The sequence below is a fragment of the Carassius carassius genome, chromosome 5 (genome assembly GCF_963082965.1).
Source record: "Carassius carassius chromosome 5, fCarCar2.1, whole genome shotgun sequence".
Taxonomy (NCBI): domain Eukaryota; kingdom Metazoa; phylum Chordata; class Actinopteri; order Cypriniformes; family Cyprinidae; genus Carassius; species Carassius carassius.
In genome coordinates, this window is record NC_081759.1 from 31,964,268 (window position 1) to 31,985,529 (window position 21,262).

General features: G+C 37.1%; 2 protein-coding genes across 3 annotated transcripts; both read left to right on the forward strand.

Moving 5' to 3' along the window:
• Positions 1-1,238: 1,238 nt before the first annotated feature.
• On the forward strand, positions 1,239-2,987 carry LOC132141301 (dolichol phosphate-mannose biosynthesis regulatory protein-like). Its single transcript, XM_059550705.1, has 4 exons — positions 1,239-1,373; positions 2,142-2,231; positions 2,406-2,508; positions 2,909-2,987. Exons 1-4 carry the CDS (start codon positions 1,371-1,373, stop codon positions 2,962-2,964), a joined length of 252 nt encoding a protein of 83 aa, XP_059406688.1. The 5' UTR covers positions 1,239-1,370; the 3' UTR covers positions 2,965-2,987.
• Positions 2,988-6,126: 3,139 nt separating this feature from the next.
• LOC132141284 (phosphatidylinositol 4-phosphate 5-kinase-like protein 1) lies at positions 6,127-20,797 on the forward strand. 2 transcript variants are annotated; one of them, XM_059550669.1, is made up of 11 exons: positions 6,127-6,310; positions 7,156-7,350; positions 9,786-9,836; positions 9,944-10,098; positions 17,135-17,259; positions 17,447-17,481; positions 17,568-17,623; positions 17,904-18,016; positions 18,098-18,260; positions 19,263-19,301; positions 20,073-20,797. In XM_059550669.1, the coding sequence occupies exons 1-11, from the start codon at positions 6,296-6,298 to the stop codon at positions 20,530-20,532; spliced, it is 1,407 nt and encodes a 468-aa protein (XP_059406652.1). In that variant the 5' UTR covers positions 6,127-6,295; the 3' UTR covers positions 20,533-20,797. The 2 variants fall into 2 exon arrangements, with proteins under 2 accessions (XP_059406652.1, XP_059406651.1); XM_059550668.1 differs by lacking the exon at positions 19,263-19,301.
• Positions 20,798-21,262: the final 465 nt, after the last annotated feature.

The following is a 21,262-nucleotide window of genomic DNA, read 5'->3' on the forward strand; positions in this document are numbered from 1 at the left end:
TTCAGGGGGATTTTCCCCTCAACCTTGATGTCAAATAATTCTAAGTCTAACATTTGTGTTGAAATAATGACCATCTGTGGTTCTTGTTCTTTCTCTCGGTGTCTTACAAACACTTTTGTAATGTTGTTAGTGATAATTGACTGTAATCTGTGATCTTTCTAATGCAGAAGAGTATATATATATATATAGCAGACTGGGATCTATATGCAAAAGTTGGAAGCAAGAGGGATGATGTCATTTATAGTTTTTGCATATTTCAGTAATCTGGAGCTTTTGTTCTCTTAAAAAATAAGGTTGTTTAATCAATGCGTGCACTTTCATTTATTTATATATAAAATAAATATTGTTTTAAATATGTAAATCTAAGGTTCAAACAGCATTGAGTGGCACAGGCTCCAGGATACTGAAACCGCGGATGATATATATGTAAAGTTCACTATAACAGCACTTAAATACCGAGGACTAACTAATGTCACTCACACATTCTCCAGAATCTCCTGTACTGTGTTGTAAAGGATGAAAGCTATATGCACTTACAGAAAGCTTTCCATGATAACATCCATATTAGTGACAGCAACATTCATAAAGTGAAATATATTCTGGAGATTTCTTTAAAAATGAATTTACCACTAAAGTACTATGGAAATGAATTTATTTTTCTGATTGTGACAGATATTTATTATATAAGCAATGTGGTGTTGCTCCATAGTTTTCTTGGACTTGTGTTTGGTTTCATGCATGGAGAGGATACTTTCTAATGATGGACTGGAACTATATTTCTACACTCGAATGTGAATGTTTCTTTCTTTAATGTAACTGTCAGGTGAGGTTATCTGTATGTATTATTTGGGGGAAATAAAGATAATGTTGGGTAATAAAACTATTTGTTGTGTGATTTATTTAACATCAAGCTGTAGTAATAAAGCTGAAACTAAATATAATAGGTCTACAAACTGTACCATTTTGTTTAGTCTTAACTTGGTTCCTTTAACTAAACTTAGTTCCTTTGATAGTTTAACTTGCTGACATGGTGTTGATGCTATACATTAAATTAAACAAGATACCAGATGATAGTAGAATATATACTCCGTCATAACGGCTAACTCACCCGATTCCCAATCTCTGATACAAAAAGATCATAACGATAATACCAATAAAAAAAACAGGCTACGATGCGGGAGATGGGCGTTTAGCGCGGATTCTAACCAGTAATTATCTGTCTTTGAGCGCCCTCGTGTGCTGGACATTTTTGAGAGATTACAAAAAAACTACAATTCCCAGCACTACCTCACTACGTCCGTTGTTCGTCGGAAGTACATTTAAAAATCAGGACATTTTGGTTTCATGCGGAAGTGAGTGACACGTTCATAATGGTAAGATGATCGAAATAGACGTGAAGGTGTTATGTTTGTTATTTTTTTGTCGTTTTCTTCTATATGTATTCAAATTATGCCTAATTGTTGGTCGCCGCGTTGTTCCTGGTTATTAACTTTCCAGTTAATATGATTAATAAGCAACACACGAGTTTCACTCCGTGGTCCGTATTTAGACGACAGAGAATAATTCACTAATAAAAGAATAGTTATCATTTATACATCTAAATGTATTTGTTCATAAGTACGTCTTTGTTCATTGCTTAATGACAGTTAATGAATGATTTGACCTGTCGCAGAGATCCAGACATTTATTCATTTAGCTGACGCTTTTATCCAAAGCGACTTTACAATTGCTATATATGTCAGAGGTCGCACACCTCTGGAGCAACTAGGGGTTAAGTGTCTTGCTCAGGGACACATTGGTGTCACACAGTGGATTCGAACCCCGGTCTCTCATGCCAAAGGCATGTGTCTTATCCACTGCACCAACACCACCCTATAAACACGCATAAACACGCATAAACACGCATAAACACACCATAAGTGTGCATCTTTAAACCTGCCTTAAAAACACATCATTCGTTTCTTTAAGTCAATAAAAGACAACATATTAATAATTCTTCAAAAAGTAAATATTTATTTTATGTTTATGTATATTATGTTTATCATTACATGTTTGCGTTTTATTTTAAATGCGTTATATAAAATATAATTTGCACTTTTGTTTAGGCTTATATTTAAGCTCTAAAAACTATTTATTTCCAGGCAACAGGAGCAGATCAAGCTGTTGGTTTTGGACTTGTTGGTTTTAGTCTGTTGCTGTTTATGTATTACACCATTTGGGTCATAGTCTTGGTGAGTATGTGTGTGCTTTATACTTAAACTTTAACAACATTTAAATGAGATGAATAAGTTTAGCAGTTTCCCAAATTGATATGACGCCCATAACATGCTTTGTTTCATATGCTACTAAAAAAAAATATTGAAGTGAACAAACACTGATGCAGACTTTTCTGCCCCTTGTTCCAGCCTTTTGTAGACAGTGACCATGTGATCCACAGCTATTTTCTTCCACGAGAATATTCAGTCATACTTCCTGGAGTTGCAGCATTAATCCTCTTACTTTTTGTTGGTGAGCTTTAAGCAAGCAATTATATCCAAACCCCTTCCGAACAGGTGTGACAGTCACATCTCTCAAGAAGTAGCAAAAGACACACCTCTTCTGCAACACTTAACCACCTCATACCCAAAAAACAATGCACTTTTACACAAAAAGCACTTATTTTTCTTCTGTGCATTGCTCCTTTTTTCTAACTTGCTTCCTAATCTAGTTGTAAACCTTCATTGTATATTGTATATAATATGGCTTTTTGACAAATTGCTTTTTTTCCTCTTTGGATAAAAGCATCTAATAAATGCATTAATGTAAACATAAATCAAAACAATCCACTCTTGTTTTTTACACTTAAGAAAAAGAAATCTGAATTTAGTTATTATTTATGTCTACCTCATTGTTTTTGTTTTTTTTTCAGGCACCTTCATAGGGGTGGTAACATGGAAGAATCGAAAACCTAAGAAAGTTGATTAAGACCCTGCAGGCTGTGTTGATTTCACTCATGTACCACCTTCCTGTACACAGCCGCGTGAAGATCAACTCCAAAGCTGCTCTTCTGAATTCCAATTATTAGACATGTTAAGGTGGTTCTTTAAAAAAAATAATTAATAGCCAAAGCAGTACTGAACATGTATCTGCGTAGTAGCCTGTTTGACCTTTGTGCACCCAATGGCCATAACCTTGACTGAAGACCACAATACATGTGACATGTTTAGCTTTGGAGAATTCTTTCCATAGTCAGGGAGATGAAAGCTAATTAAGAGATGGGGTAGATTTATGTAAATTGTGTATCTGGAAGACTATGGAATATGGGATTTCTCTTTTTGTTAAGTTATGCTTTAAGTTGAGGAGATTCAGCTGTTCTTTTATGTTGTAAATAGATGTATTTATAAACTGGAGTGCTTGATTCTAGCAGCAGAATAAGTCAGGACAACAATCCATGAAGAATGAGAAAGACAACTGTTTGTAATATAAATAATCCCACATTAAAATGAATAGAAATATTCTTAAATTTATAGAATGTTGTGTTGGTTTCTCTCTTATTTTATATGTGAAGCATATCTATCTATCTATGTATTTACATTAGGGGTGCACGATATATATATCGGCCAATGATAAATGTGCATATCGTCAGTAAAGCCGGTTATCTAATTGGCTGTAAATTCCATCAGGTGCATGATTTCACATAGAGCAGATGTTACTACACAGAGCTGTTGCTAACTGACAAGCTGCACAAATCCATGCTGGCACCCCTAATTTACATGTGTGCATAAGTTTATTTTAATTACCCGTATTTTTCGGACTATAAGTCGCACCTGAGTATAAGACGCATCAATCCAAAAATACGTCATGACGAGGAAAAAAACATGTGTCGAACCGGATTATAAGTCGCATTTATTTAGAACCAAGCACCAAGAGAAAACATTACCGTCTACAGCCACGAGAGGGCGCTCTATACTGCTCAGTGGTAGACTACAGGAGCACTGAGCAGCATAGAGCGCCCTCTCGCGGCTGTAGACGGTAATGTTTTCTCTTGGTTCATTTCTCTCGGTTCATGTCAAATTAATTTTGATAAATAAGGCGCACCTGACTATAAGTCGCAGGACCAGCCAAACTATGAAAAAAGTGCGACTTATAGTCCGGAAAATACGGTACTTTAATTTGTTGTTATGAGTTTCCTGCAGCTGCTTTTTCCAAGTTCTGAGTGGCAGTTGAGAGAGAAGAGTTAACAGTGCATCCTCAGGCAACAGAGAGGAACGTTTGGGCAACCACTAACTCTTGTCCCATGCTCTCATTTACTGTCAAGGTTAGATAAATGTATTCAATTTAATGTCAAATTGTAGATTTAGATTTAGAACATTTTTGTATTTATTTATATGAGACCCAGCTGTAGGGTTTTTGTCTCTGTAGTGGACATTATTTAGTGAATTTCTCTTAATCTATGAAGAAACCGGTGAGAGCCAATGAGCGTTTGATATCGCTGCCATAAAAGTTGTTGTAAAACTTCTTCAAAGCAAAAAATTCTACAGAGGAAGGGGATACATATCGCAGATGAATTTGGATCTGTTCCTCACACCAAACATGGATATAGAGAATTTAAATAAAAAATAAGATACTTTCATGATCATTTTATTTAATGCTTGTGCATGACAGCATACTAATAAAAATGGTGCCCGCACTCTCTATTATAGATCAGTGTGTGACCCATGGTAAACCAAATAAATATTACATGATAACGGTTAAATACTCTCTCCCTCTTTTTTTCTTTTCATGTAAGGATTCTAAGATTATTTGTACCAAGAATAATAATATAAAATGTAATACAATTATAATTTAGTGCAGTTTAATGCACTTGACTGATTTGCTTAATTCTGAAATGATAATGTTTCATTCTGTTTTTACTTGCCATTTCAAAGACTACATTTTAACAATACTACACTTCATTAAAAATGTATGTGATCATTTAAACATAATCATGCAGTGTTGTATTCATCTTGTTCATCATGGGTCACATAATGTGATGCCAGATCATAGCCTGATTTGGGCCACATATCAATGGACTGATCTGGGCCACACTCTTCCCAGCATCAATCGCCCCTCAGATCCACGCCGTGCCTCCACACATGGCCCAGCTCTGGCTGAAAGAGTACATGCCATTGCCGACAGGAGGCCAGCAGTGCCAGCTTGAGGCCACATTTGGGCCAACTCTGTTTGCTATGTGTGTGTGGCAGACTGGATAAGTTCCCTCCCCTGTAATTAGAACGACAGCCTATCAGAACATGGTACTGCTGATATAAAGGCTGCAATTAGGCTACCTGGGATGCGTCATTTGCTAGCTCTGGCCTTGGTGTGTGTGCGCGGGTTCTGCTTAAAGCTGGAATTTCATCTGCTTTGCGGTGGTGTGTAAGGCTGCCATTATTCCCGGCTGGGTTTGAGTTCATTTATCTTCAAATAAACTGTTGAGAATTGTGCTGTGAGCAACTGTTTAACTTGTGTCTCCTGATGACCAAAATCTGGCTTCTGAGCAGGGAGGCTAGTTCTAGTACCCTGGTGGTGGCGTTTGGAGCACAAAGTGTGGATTGCCGTGTGTGTGTGATCACTTATCTCACTGTGTGTGTGTGTGCGCGCGTGGGTCAAGAATAATCACTCTACGGCTGGCCTCCCCTGCTACAGTTAAGCCTTAGTCATTTTAGTTATGTATGTGGTGTACTGAGTTGTAGTTGTTTAACCCATAGAGTTATATCTTAGTCTGGTCGTTTTAAAGTGTCTTATCTGATTATTGTGAACTTAATAAACATTCTGTATTATGATGCCCATGTCTCTGCCCTCCATGGTAACGAACCTGTGTGTCCGTGTTTAGTTCCCCTTACTTGAAAGGGGTGGCGTAGTCAGCATTAAATTAATTCTTGTTTATTATTCATTGTGCCATTTACTCCGTGGCCACGCTACATGTGTATGAATAGAGAGCGAAAGAGAGAGAGAATGTACCATGTGTAGAACATTTTAGTTCAAGGTAAATGGTGATATGTGTAAGATATCAATCTACTATCAACACCAATAGTTTTGTCTGTTTGTGTCCGCTCTTGGTCGTTCAGGCCCGTGTGTACCGTATCTAAGCGCAGAGCGACTGTGTGTGTGTGTGTGTAGGGTGGGCCGCTGCAGTAGCGCTGAAGAGAGACTGGTCGAGCTCGAGCTGTTCATCCACACACTGCTAGTGTCATCTCACGCGAGGACAGAGAGAATGCGCTGACCTCCCCATCCACGACCCGGCGAAAGGACGAGGACATGTGTTAGAGGACCCATAATGAATCGCACTGAGGTACGTGCACGTCTGTTTTTTTATTAGACAGAAATACCTCGTTTTTTTTTGTTTTGTTTTTTTGGCCGAACTGAGGGTAAACTTCTCAAGGTTCCTGACAGTTCAACTCTTCCTGTTTTAATATTTGTTGGCTTGTTAAAAATGTTAATCAATTACTGGCCTTGTCTGATTTAGAATAGTACAAATATCCATTATTTTGGACTTAGACTTTAAATCTGCACTTCATATGTGGTTCTGATGACAGAGGTATTTTTAACAGGCTGCATTTAGAGGGGGAAAAGCTGCAGACTGATATTGAAAAATTGAATTTCCTCATGCAGAACAGCTGATTACCATCACTGCAAACAAATAAACTTGTGTCTGAAATATTTCTCTGGCACTCAGTGCACAGAGCAGAGGAATCCATTTAGGCACATGACACTTCGGAGGACAAATTGGCTGAAAATGGTTTGCAACTATGTTTTGCTCATGTGCAAAGAACACGGGTGCAGTGCATTTTTTGCAGCTGATGGCATGTCAGATTTGTTCTATGACCTGCTGCAGGTGCTCTGCTCTCCAGTGATAGTGCAGCATTCACTAGTAATAAAGATAATAATTTCCCCACCTTTTGAGCAGATACAGATTTTATTCTGTTGTCAGGCAGTCTTTAACAAGTTTCAAGATGATGACCAATCCCTCTGTGATTATAACATGAGTAGAGTGCAGTAAAATATATTCATGTCTCATGTATACAGTATATACACTAACAAAATACTGATAAAAAAAGTAATGCATTTGGGTTCTACTAAGGCTTACAAGTTGGTGTTCTTTACAGTATATACGTACACATCCATTGTATGTTGTAGATGGAGATGTCAGGACCAGGTGTGAGCCGACACAGTCGCATAGTGAAGAGGAGACGGTGGAAAAGACTGAGGCAGCAATGGAAACTGCTGGGTCTGTTTGAGATCGACCAGCAGCATGAGTTCTACAGTCTCACCTGTATGATGAAGGAAGGGCTGTGTGCCGCTGTGCAGAACACCATTGACAACCCTTTACCTGTGAGTATACCCATGTTTATGAACCTACAGTACACCTCATTCAGTCCCTAATGAATATTACTTCTTCCATCTTAAGGAAAAGATTACATTTGGAAAGATGCAGTTAGAGTTCTGATTGGTTTGTGGACTCCCAGGGCTCTGTGGAGAAGATATAAAAACATAATTGTCTTTAATCGGTATCAAAATCAGAATGAACTTTATTGAAAAGTATGTTACACACAAAAGGAATTTGTCTTTGTGACAGACACTTTCCATGCAGATAAAGTACAGACATAACACAGACAATGAAGTACCGGTAGAATATAAGGCAATAACAAAAAATAGGCTATGAATATAGATATAATACAATTCAGTAATAAATACAGGAAATACACAATAGACAGAATTACATTGTATAGTAATGCTGTTAAAACCTTAATGCCATTTCTTACAAGTACATTAGAATATGAGTATTCCAATATATGTCTGTTTACAAAGCTATTGGGAAGTTGTGGCATAGTGGTTAGATAGTTTGACCCCTAACCCTAGGATTGTGGGTTTGAATCTTGGGCCGGCAATACCACGACTTAGGTGCCCTTGAGCAAGACCTCGAACCCCCAACTGCTCCCCAGGCGCCGCAGCATAAATGGCTGCCCACAGCTCCGGGTGTGTGTTCACAGTGTGTGTGTGTGTGTGTGTGTGTGTGTGTGCACTTTGGATGGGCTAAATGCAGAGCACGAATTCTGAGTATGGGTCACCATACTTGGCTGAATGTCACGTCACTTCACTATTATGAAATAAAAAAAAAAAGACAGAAAGCCAACTTAGAGGTATTTTAGTTTTATTTGATACTTATACTTTTTTTCATTCACCATAACATTTTTCCTTAATCAGATTTATCAAAACATTTTATTCAAATCCTTTTGTTTACCCCCAGACTAGTCTGTTCATTACTGACTTCAGCTAGTGTTAACATCTACTACTCAATGTGATATGAACAAATTTATATATACAGAACTCACAGATCACTACAGTCAAACAGGTTTGGAATTATAAAAGAAAAATCCAAAACACAATCTCAAGGAAATAAACTGTTCATCTCACATTACATTTTCAATGTTGAAGTGCACATTATAATTAAAGGTGAGAGAGACGACTGCTTTGGCATGATCAAAGACCTCCAAGGAGACGACAGTGTTCTATTTACCATTACGGTAATTAGTATGAGGACAAGCTCCATAGAGAGGACCATATTTAGTTTGATCCTTCCATGGAGACTGTGTGTTTGTGGCACTGAAGGGGCACCGTATTACAATGCTTGGGCTTGATTAGAGTTTTTTTTTTCTTGGTAATTTGCTCAAGAGTAACAGTGCATATGGTGTAAAAGAATAACCAAGTGTTTTGGAAACAAGCACCATTGTATTGCATGCACTGTGGAGGAGGGGGGCTCAGTGCATGGTAGCGACCACAAAAGATGGCAGAAATGTTCAAGCAGAAAAAGAGATTTTAGATTGCAGTTGTGTAAGTGTCTTTAGCGTATCATAGAGGAACAAGAGAGTACTATTCATCTCTGAACGTGGTACTGTATGTGCATGACTCATTTTTCCCCCCACATAGGCTTGTCACATTTGTGATGTTTCATAGATTATTCACATAGCATTGCAATGCTTTCTATAAATCAATTTTCTCATTGAGATGACAGAATATTGAAACCGCAGTAACAGTAAAAAGAAATGCAGGGCTTCCAGCAAACTCTCCCAGCCGGCGTTTTTAGTTTGGTAAAACCATACAAGATAGAATTGGATAGTCCTGGTCCTAGATTCTGTCATTAATGAAATTTGTAATATAAAATATTTTTTTTTGTTGGAAAAAAATATGCCTTTTTATGTTGTTAATTTTTTTATGATAGCAGTAAGACAATTAATCGCTTGGTATTTTGTGATATTTGTGAATATAGTCATGGTTAAAGTGTTTTAAGACCAATTACACATATTAAAATGTACCTGGGTATTCTAAATCTGATTTCTCCTGAATGTAAATTAATTGTGGTAACCAACACAGATAAATAGACTTGAAACATTGACCTCTTCCTCATTTTTTTTTATATCCTTCAATTGCCATTTTCAGTGAACCACACAAACTTGTTTATGAGGTAAACACATCCCATGATTCTTAGCTACTCAACCTTTTTTTGTAGTGTGGTTGTTGCACTTATGGTCATGTGGTTGTTCCCTAACACACAAACACACATAGATGATGCTGCCGACCCCTGACTCTATTGAATCCAGTCTGCTTAGGCAGCAGAATGATGCATGAATATGCTGCCTGTTATCTGGGTGTCAAAGCGCTCTCTCACACACTTAAACAACAAAAAGAAAAACAATACCTGTAAAAACATCTAATCAACTATACAATATATACTTTTCAGTACTGATCATATATTTTGTGTTTTTTAGGATGAGCTGTCTGAGGATGACTATACTCTTGAAGTAACTCAAATCCATAAGGTATGTTAAAGGAAAAAGCCAACATTTCTTACTATAATTTCGGCATTCAAGATATTTATGTCTAATTTCTACTGAATGTCTTCTGTTGTGTTTGTGACTGTGTGAAGGACTTCAGGATGGAGACATATGCTGGGCCGGTGTTTGCCAGTCTGCGGCGCTCCCTGGGGATGACAGAGAAGGAATATCAGCAGTCCCTCTCGTCAGAAGGCAGCTACCTGCAATTCATCAGCAATTCTAAGAGCAAGGCAGACTTCTTCCTAACGTGAGTCAGCACAAATGCTTCACATGCAGGAGCATATGCACCAGGCACAGTATAAGGCAATTGCAATTAAATTACAGTTAGTTATGAAAATGTTAATGATTACAAAAGGGAGTTACACCTGATTTCACACACACACACAGTGCTTTAAGTGGGCCGGTACTCAGTACCGCCACTTCCAAATATAGCTCTTGAGCGTACCGCCACCTCTCCGTGCGCCCAGAACATGCTTTTAGCGTACCGGTACACTCATTTGGACATCTTTTCTAATAGAGGTTTTAATCTTTTGCCTGCGCTGCCGCTTTTCAGAGCGCCCTTCACAATGCAAGCTTCCTAATTCGTCCCACCGAGAGCAAAGACTACATTACCCATACATCTTTGAGTTTTACAAGTGAAAAGCGAATGCGTCGCTTTTGCCGCTGTCAACAACTCAACGATGCCGTAGAGGGTGTGTGAAACGCGCACACTCGGCTCGGTAAAAATACTAATACAGTGAACAACACTTAATATGCTCTCCTGGCTTCAGACTCTGAGTACTAAAAGAACACGGTCAGAATCAGAGACTCGCTGGCTGACACCCCACCAAATCTGTATGATATCGCTGCAGGTCAGACGCAAGCTAATGAAGTAATGCAGTAGCTCTTTCTAAGGGTATTTTTTCAAAATCCTTTTGCACATTTTATGTTCAGTAGCTCTTTCTAGCTAAAGCAAATCCACAAACTAATAAAAAGGATTAATTATTTTTTGTAAGGTCGTCTGTTGACTGCTGTATATAAAACCCCTTCAATATAGTTGTTGTAACCTCAGGGGATGAGGGGAGTCATCAAAAAAAAAAAAAAAATATATGCTATAATAGAGTACCAGCACCTCTTTTAGGCCACTTAAAGCACTGCACACACACGCACGCACAAAGATTTTATTGATTTCTTTATACATTTTTTTTTTTTAATAAAAAATCTGAATTTAAATCAGTAATATCATATTTTTTAAACGAAAAATCAGTATTTAAATAACCTCAGAATGATCTCAAAGTCTGATTTTGTGATGGTGGTGCTTAAAACAGGGCTCCCATGTGTCCTTTGAAATCCTTGAAAGCTAGTGAATCTGAAAAAAAATTTTTCAAGGCCCTGGGAAGTTTTTGAAAATAAACTGATACAGGTCCTTGAAAGTGCTTGAATTTATTTTGTGCAAGAAGTTTTCTGGAAAAAATCCATATTCCCTCTGGTCCGCTAATGTGTTATTTTGACAAAAATTCGTGGCCTAATACAAGCTTGCTTGATTTGCATTAGTTACGCACATTTACGCGTTGCGTTAAGTGTCTTTGTGTTGTACGTTGCCTTGACATTAGTATGACCATATTTCCTCTTTTTCCCAGACATGTCCTCTTTTTGGACCTAAAAAAATTGTCTGCCCGGGATTTCTGTATCGCCCAAAATGTCGGGAATTCTGCTTTTGCTTTCTACAGTCGCCAGTGCGTTTTTGTATTAGTGTTGCGAGGGACTGTATCTTAATCCCGCTCCCACTGAATTTCTGACCATTATTGCCTGCTCCCATGATTTTTCGGTCCAATCCCAACCACTCCCTGCAAACATTCTAATATTGCATCATTTTTGCGCATCAGGGAGCTGATATCAATACGCAGAGTATTTAAATCTCTTTTGAACCAGCCATCTCTCTCTCCTCAATCCATGATCAGTCAAATCTGACTCCTGCAGCTCGTGTTGAATGTCCGCATTATTTTTTTTTTCTATGGCTACTTTTAAACTGTTAATGGGTTGATTTTTCCTTTGGGTTAAAGGTTTGAAATGTTGTTTAATTAGATTTGACTAAAATGCCTGTATTGAAACATTTTGGGGCAGCTGTGGCCTAATGGTTAGAGAGTTGGACTTGTATCCCGAAGGTCGCAGGTTCGAGTCTCGTGCTGGCAGGAGTTGTAGGTGGGAGGGAGTGAATGAACAGTGCTTTCTTCCACCCTCCATGGCTGAAGTGCCCTTGAGCAAAGCACTGAACCCCCAGTTGCTCCCAGCTGCCCACTGCTCCGGGTGTGTGTTCACGGTGTGTTCACTTCTCACTGATGTGTGTGTGCACTTGGATGGGTTAAATGCAGAGCACCAATTCCGAGTATGGGTTGCCATACTTGGCAAATGTCACAACTTTCACTTCACTTTCATTGTGCATTCTGCCTATGTTAAAAATGTGCTAGATGTTAAGGAGGGCCACTGGTAGGAAGCTGTTAGAGGTTTTTAGAGGTGAATGTGAAATATGTATTTTAGGTATGGAAATGACAACTTTTCTGTTTTGATATTTGGGATATGGTCATTGCACTACTTTAACCACCAACCAACCACACTCCAGCCCCCCACCCCACCCACACCCATACCCATACACACACCCACACCCACTGTCCTCTTTTTGGAAAACTATAATATGGTCACCCTACATGGCGTTCATGTGCGCACAAAACTACTAGGATGGTACCTCTGTTTCACAGACACACCCACAAAATTAATGTTGAATTACTTTGCTTGTTAAGATAATGTAAACCACCCTTGAGGCAAGAAAAACTTAAAAGCATATTCATATATCTTCAAACTTTTGGTTACATGAGCCTAAGCTCTTATCAATTAAATCCAAGCAAAAGTAAATATCAGATCATTTTAGAATATAGTATAGGATGTACCGAATATCAGAAAAAGTAGTTTAAATGTTTTGCCACTTGCTTGAGCAACTGTGTTGTGCTGTGTGTAAGCTATTGTGCAACAATTGCATGAGTGTAAAAACAAAAATCTTAATTCAAGGGATAAAGGAATTTGTAAGTGATTAGTAATCAGTGTTGAGTGCTACTGTAAGGTTAAAGGGATAGTTCACCCAAAAATGAAAATGTGAAGATTATCTGCTTTCCCCCGGGGCATCCGATTTTGTTTCTTCAGTAGAATATAAATGGAGATTCTTTACTCATACCGTTGCAGTCTGTCAGCAGTATAATCTAAGTGGATGGGAATCACGGCAGTCATAAAACATACACAAACAAAACCTAATTAAACCCTGCGGCTTGTGCGATACATTGATGTGTAAAGACATGGCACGACCGGTCTGTGCAAGAAACTGAACAGTATTTACATTGTTTTTTTTACCTCTGATTTTCACCGCAATGTCTGAACTGTCCTGAGTGTGTGCACGTCTTCTTCTTGCTTTACGGCGTATCGAAGTCTTATAAGTTCATTACCGCTACCTATCTGTCAAATTGACCATTGACACTCTATCTAGAATCTTAATAAGGAGTGTCAATGGTCCATTTGAGAAATATGGTTTAATTTGATTTTGTTTGTGTATGTTTTAGGGGTGCTCCTATTAGAATTTTTTTGAGATAACCGAAAGCAGTATCTGTCGAGCCGCTCACCGATACCGATCTTTTTAAAGCCTTATGGGAATTTCCCTCTTAGGTGACTCTTGTGAGAGGAGTTTTTTCTTTGTTTTTTTTTTTTTGAGGGGTGGAGGGGAGCTGGGTTAAAAATAAAAAAATCAACAAAATATATTTCTCACCTAAACGTTTGATCATGAAGTGCATTTTTGTTTTTACACTAATGCAATTGTTGCACAATAGCTTACACACAGCACAACACAGTTGCTCAAGTAAGTGGCAAACCATTTCAACTACTTTTCTTATGTTATCAAAAACATTCTAAATTAAAACTTACCACTGACTCCGCTCTACTGCCTTTTCTTTTTCATTTAAATGTTTATTACAAGCAGTCCTGCGGGTTCATAAAAAAACATTGTTTTTCTACCTCCACATGTGCCATCTATATTGTCTTATCTAAAAGTGCTCTTTTCGCACTGCTAAATAAATTTTAGTGACTATGCAAAACTGCCTCGACTGTGCAAGTGGCAATTCCTGTGTCAACTGTGCAGCTCGCTTATAGTGCAAACACAAGGTTTGAAGCCATTTGCAAATTTAGATCTGCCTTTTTAGAGACCGCCGATCAGAGATCCCAAAGCTATTATCGGCCGATAGTGATCGGCACTGTTGGGAACGTTACTTTAAAAAAGTAATTAGTTATTGTTACTCACTACTTGTTCCAAAAAGTAACTGAGTTAGTAACTGAATTACTCTATAATAAAAGTAACTCGTTACCAGGGAAAGTAACTATTTGCGTTAAGTTGCTATGTCAAAATTTTTTTTTTTTTTAGCAGTTTCCACAAGTCCATTGAAATGAGTAGAACAGACAGGTGTTCGTACATAACTTTCGAGATTTATTGCACGTCAACAGACAGCAAGAGTTTTATCCTGCACTCTTTGTAAGAAAAGTGTTTTTGGCCACTAGCTTTGTAGATGCGTGTGTCACACATTACATGCACGTTCTTGCCTTTGACTACAATGAATTTGAAGTAGTGCTTATATCTCCACCTTGAAAAACTTTTCATCGGATTGCTCCTGACTCGCCATTTCTGCTGCTGCTGCGAATCTCTGTGTAGCTGTTGCGTGTGTGTGACTGTGTGTGTTTGGCGCCGCTGGCGCGTGTGTGTAAAAACACTGGCTCTGATTGGCTATCATGAAACACATGACTCTGCCTTAGCCAATCATAATCGCTTATCTTGTTATTAACCCACCTGCTCACTCGCTGTGTGAGCCAGGGGTGCGTTCGGATTGCATATTAAATCAATGCATAGTAACGCACCGCATTTAACGTTCAGTAACGTTAACGGCGTTGTAACGACGGGAAAAGTAATTAGATTACCCCGTTACTGAAAAAATAATGTCGTTACCTAACGCCCTTCTTTTAAACGCTGTTATTCCAAACACTGGTGATCGGTAGCCAATCAATCGAACTACCCCTACTCAAAGCCGCGATTCCCATCTACTTACGTTATACAACTGACAGACTGCAACAGTCTGAGTTAAAAATCTCTGTTTGTGTTCTACTGAAGAAACAAAGTCACCTACATCTTGGATGCCCTGGGGTAAAGCAGATAAACATAAAATGTTTATTTTTGGGTGAACTATCCCTTTAACCCTGTCTGGTTCACCTGCCATGTTTGAAAATGAGTAACACACACACAAATAGACAAATACAATACATTAAGTCATTTAGCAGACACTTTTATCCAAAGTGACCTACAAATGAGGACAATGGAAGCAATCAAAATCAACAAAAGAGCAATGATATATAAGTGCTAAAACAAGTCCTAGTTAGCTTAACGCAGTACAAATAGCAAGGGCTTTTTAAATAATATAATAAATAAAAAGAAAATAGATTGAATAGAAAAAGAATAGAGAAAGCTAGTGTTAGAGGGTCAAATAAAGATAGAAGAGATGTGTTTTTAGCCGTTTCTTGAAGTTGGCTAAGGAGCTGCTCTGATTGAGTTGGGCAGGTCATTCCACCAGGGGGGAACATTAAAAAGTCCAGAATTAGTTTTCTATGTGATCGTCCCGGACCAGGGCAGAAAACAAAACAAATGAGCACAACAACACTCTTAGAAAAAATAATTCTTATATATTATTTACATAAGCATCATTGCATGAAAAAAAAAAATGTTTCAACACGATTGCAAAGTGATTTTACACTATAAACAAGTTCAATAAACAAGTTCAAATTAAGTGATGTACAGTTTAGGCATAATATTGACAGTTTTGCTCAATTTCGATGATGTAAATAGTTCCAATAAAAGCCACAGCAGAACTGTTGTGTGTCTCCGAGCAACACAGCGGTGTTTCGTTACTGTTATCCTCATTTTTGATGATTCAAGTGAGTCAATGATTCAGTGGCCCATTCATAAAGTCATGAATCATCCGTTTGAACTAATCTGTTAAATAAAGGACTCAATGATCCACTAGTTCAAACGGTCATTTGACTCCACCTACTGGTGTGGTTTCATATTTAAAACTATCATTGCATTTTTCCCAACATGTTTTATTTGTGTGTTTCAAAATATTTAAAACATTAATCTTATAAAATTATATATGCATTCGAAAGGTTGCAGTGTAAATGCATTTATGGCACTTCAGCTTCATCCAAAAAGTCTGTGTAAATACAACTAATGCCACTTCAGATGCAGCTTCTGTGTTTCCTGCAGTGGAAAGATGTAGTTTGTTGATACTGATTTCATTCGAGTGGTAACAGTTTCTACAGTTTCTTATTATTGTTCTGGCTTAATTGAAACAATGTAAGAATTTGATGTGAAAGATGACACATTTAATAAGGTTAGTGAAAAAATTACTTTTTAAGAAACATTGGGAAATTACATGTTTTGTTAAATAGTACAGCAACTCCTTTTCAGTTTATTATTTTTACCTTTTTTTTTCTAGTCACAGAGCACTTTAATTTGAGAGTTGTTTAAATGAGAGAACAACTGTAACTTTGTCCTGATGGGGAAATTGTAATGCTTAATAATTTTACATTATGTAAAAAAAAAATTCCATTAAAGTATAGATTTTTGTTTGTATATGCTGTCAATTATAGTGTTTAGAAAGAAAATCGGAATTGGCAAAAATCTGTATCGGCAGGCCACACTTACAAAAAATCAGAAATCAGAATCGGCAAAGAAAATTTCATTATTTTTATTCAGCCAGGATGGATTAAATGGATCAAAAGTGACAGTAACATCTTAAAAATTATTTTTGACTTTTTATTAATGAAAGAATCCAAAAAAATATTTCATGATTTCCACAGAAATACAAAAAAACAGTGTTAAATTGGTAATAAGAAGAAATATTTCTTGAGCAGGAAATCCGAATATTATTTGTGAAGAATCATGTAACACTAATGACTGATGCGAATGGCTGCTAAAAATTCAACTTGCCATACAGGAATACATTACATTTTAAAATACATTAAAAAACAAAACAGTTTATTTAAATAGTGAATATATATATATATATATATATATATATATATATATATATATATATATATATTATTTAAAAGGCATTTAAAAATCTCACTGGCCAAACTTTTTTTTTTATGGAATAATACATTATTTTTTTTTTTTTTATCAAACCAAATGTCCTTTAACAAGCATTTCTCTTTTCTCTGTTTAGTAATGACAAGCGGTTCTTCTTAAAGACACAGAGTAAAAGTGAAGTGCGATTTCTCTTGTCTAACCTGAGAATCTACATGGAACATCTGGAGAAGTACCCACACTCTCTGCTTGTCAAATTTTTAGGTGAGAAAAAGGAAGCTTTTAAATGAACATTACTTTTTCTACTAATGTTACAGGACAAACATTTTCTTATCCACCAGTTTTAACGCATAATGAATTTGAGGTGTAATTCATGATGATTTACACTACAGTAGAAACCTTGAACTATCTTTATTGCATCCATTTAAGCAATTGCTTGTTTCATGGACAGGTGTTCACAGGATCAAAATAGCACATCAGAGGATGGTAATTATTTCACTTTGCATCTTCAATTTCCTGTTAAAATGATTATTTTATGAACCCTGAGGGTGCATGTTGTTTTCTGTGTGCAGGAGTACTTTATTGTGATGCAAAGTGTCTTTTACCCTGATGATAGAATCACAACGAGGTAAGACTTACTGCATGTTATAAATGGAAATTGTGAAGTGTTAACGATCAATCCATTATCAGTCATATAAATATTTAATGTTTCTAATCTCTCCATCACTTAATCTCATCTCGGCTTACTAAAATCCACAGCGTTGCAATTATTGGTTATTAAATTGTTTTGACTTTTAGCTGTAACTTTATAATATAGCTGAATAATGATCCAATCCATCACTACCACCTCCTTCTCCGTTACACTTCCTTCCTAGTTTTACATTCACCCTTTTCTCTCAATGTTTAAGGTACGATATAAAAGGCTGTGAGGTGAGCCGGTGGACAGACCCAGCCCCTGAAGGCAGCCAGAGCATTATTGTTTTGAAGGATCTTAATTTTGAAGGAAAGTTCATTCAGTTAGGTAAGCTCAGTTCCTTTTATGATATTTAGACTTGATCTGCAACACTACGTTCAATCCTTTGGTTCCTTGTTTATATGACAGATCAGCAACGCCCTTGGCTCCTGCGTCAGGTGGAGATTGATACTGCCTTTCTTCAGACGCTCAATGTGTTGGACTACAGCCTCCTGCTTGCCCATCAGCCCCTGCACCAGGATGAACTCAGCCAGAGTCTCGCTTTCACAACACTCATCATGCGTGCCAAAAAGTGAGCATCATTTTAGCATATCATGCATATAGTCATCTACAAACAACCATAGACATTTACTAAGATTTTTTAATGAAAGTCTGTTTGTGTCCATTGTTTAAAGATGGTTTTCAATTCTTTGAGTAAATATGATCAAAATAAACTGAAATCTCCACAAACTACATAATTTAATGTTACTACTTAAGGGAAGTTTGTGTTATTAGTATTACAAAAGGAACACTACCGTTCTCTGTCAAAATTGACCGCATAGAAGGTGTGGTCAAAACAAGATGTGAGCACACAACTTTGGACGGTTTATTTATAATGAATGGAAAATTTCTGAAAGGAGATGTTAGTATTGTATTGTCCTTAAATGTATTTCTGTACCTAAAAATGCATTGTGAATAGAAAACAGTGGAGAGTGAAGATGAATGTATTTTCACAATAGTAGTAAAAACACATTTTAGTGTAGTCTCAAGGTTAGTGGTGTCTGACATTCAAAGCTGCATAAAAACTCTACTCTTGACACAGTCGGACAGCACGCAGATACTTTTGGCTGGTCACCGCTATCCCACACAGTCTTTTGAATGAACTGCACATGCTTGACTGCTGAGGTGCACGCAGAATATAGTGATTAACTTTAGATGATTACATGCAGAATACTAATGTTTGCTCTCGTTTCAAATGTTCTAAGAGACAATATTTTCTTCAAAACATTTCGGTTACACTTTAGTCTAATTATCACTATTAAGAAACCATTAACTACGACTTTCCCTCAATAAACTCCTAATTTGCTTATTTAGTTAGGTAGTAGAATGTAGAATATGCTCATGCAGAATACGTGCTATAGTCTACTAATAAACAGCCAATGCTTAAGCAACTAGTTAATAGTGAGAATTGGTCCCTATACTAAAGTGTTAACGATGTTTCTTTCTGCTGCCTCCTCTCTCTAGTTTAGTTCAGTATTTAAGGATAACAGGCTTTACCCTGACTGTGAATGTTCATGTTCACCTCTGTTTCCAGATCCTTCTCTTTCTTCTCCAAATGGCCATTGGCAGGCAGGCATGTAGCTATCATAACTAGCCTCAATGTCATTTTTTAAAGTAATGTTTCAAAGACATAACAAAAACTAAATTACTCAACTATAATAATAACAACCGTGTGTGTACTTGCTACTACCATTCCATTAGTCATTAGACATCATCTCATATACTGCATTTATCCATCATTTAAACTAATCGTTTACCCAAAAAATGGAAAATGGAAGTCTCTTTTTTTTTATTTACTTATTCTCATGTCTTTTGAAACCCCTATGACTTTCTCTTTTCTATAGAACAAATAAGGAAAAATAGCAGAATGTCCAAGCTGCTCTTTTCCATATGATGAAAGTAAATAGTGACTGTCAAACTTTTCAGTGATCAACAGCTTAAATTTCAGTCTGTTCCTCACACAAAGTTAACATATGACTTAAATAGGGGCAACTTTTAAGTTGCTTTTTTTTAGAGACTGACAGTCTTTGGTCCACATCCATTTTCATTATGTGGAAAAGAGCAGCTTGAACATTCTGCAAAACATCTCTTTTTATGTTCCATGAAAAAAAATAAAGACATGGGTTTGGAAGGACATGAGGGTGAGTAAATGAAGTAAGACTTTACATTTTTGGGTGAACTATACCTTTAACTGCATGGAATGTTCAGGTGTAATAATATTCTGCAGAAAAACAGAGCTTCAATCCAGAAACAAGCAACAGCCACACATTTTCACTGAACGACAATCATTCAGTAGGTTAATGTTGTTTGCTCTGTTCTGTGTTCCTCTCTGACTGGCTGTTAGGTCAGTAAATGCAACATCCAGTCCTACACATGCCACTTCACCAACTGTTCCCGGGACAGTGGCAGAGGAAGACTCCACACTCCTCTCCTCAGAATTAAATACAGCACAAGGTCACGTAACAGAAATGCACAGTGGCAATTGTTCAACGGACATCGCAAGTCCTGAGGAAGACATAATTGAGCAACAAAGTAGAATGGGAACAGAGTCAGCCGATCTACAAACGTTCCAGTCCCAGAACAGGAGACTGCTTCCTAACTTCAAAAACTCGCTTCATGTCATTGATGGATCAGAGCAGCGTTACTTCGTTGGGATAATTGATATCTTCACTGTTTATGGTTTCAAAAAGAGGCTTGAGCATCTGTGGAAAAGACTGAGACACCCACGACAATCATTCTCCACAGTCAGTCCTCCAGCTTACTGTCACAGGCTGTGCCAGTGGGTTCAGGACCATACCAAATAAAATAAGAGAGCTTGGATGACAGATGCACCACTGTTCGCACCTGACTCATACATACCTCATTATGTAAACACTGTGGAATGGATCTGAATGTACATTTGAGGGCGAACGCTTTTATAGCTTTTTGTTTAATAAAGATGATGCTAATGCAAGTACTTGTTAAAACACTCTAGTTCATGAAAAATGCAAAAGTTAAAAGTTCTATTCATTTAAAAAGAGAGTAACAGAGCAATGACGGTGCATAGGGATGTAACCTATTACGAAAACATGAATAAGAGCAAAGGAGAGTGTTAATTTTTTTTAAGCATGTTTTCATTAATTATTTATTTAATACTGCTTACATATATCCCACTTATTGAAAAGTACATTGTTACCATTTGATTGGCAGCTGTCCAGACAGAAAGGCTTTTGAGACTTACAACTGTTCAACAAAAACAGGGTCACTTCCTTCCTAATATCTGTCACGTTCAGAAACTGTTATGTGGAACTACACAAGCGGGCATTCAAATGCTTTTGCAGTATAATAAAAAATATATATTATGTTTGATATTTGCATATTTTCTTCATTCGTGATTTTGGATAGATAATGTTCAGGCTGCTTTTGTATTGCGCTATTTGTAATTTATCAATTTATATTGCTGGAGCTAGAATTAGAATATAAATAATTTATTAAAACTAAAAAGTGTGCTTAAAATATATATTAAAATAATGGAGGGAAGCAAGGAAAATGACA

Coding starts and splice junctions, on each gene's coding strand:
- LOC132141284 (XM_059550669.1), top strand. Junction 18,017..18,097: donor AGGAAAGTTCATTCAGTTAG/GTAAGCTCAGTT, acceptor TTTATATGACAG/ATCAGCAACGCCCTTGGCTC. Junction 19,302..20,072: donor AAATGGCCATTGGCAGGCAG/GCATGTAGCTAT, acceptor ACTGGCTGTTAG/GTCAGTAAATGCAACATCCA.
- LOC132141301 (XM_059550705.1), top strand. Junction 2,232..2,405: donor CCATTTGGGTCATAGTCTTG/GTGAGTATGTGT, acceptor CCCTTGTTCCAG/CCTTTTGTAGACAGTGACCA. Junction 2,509..2,908: donor AATCCTCTTACTTTTTGTTG/GTGAGCTTTAAG, acceptor TTTTTTTTTCAG/GCACCTTCATAGGGGTGGTA.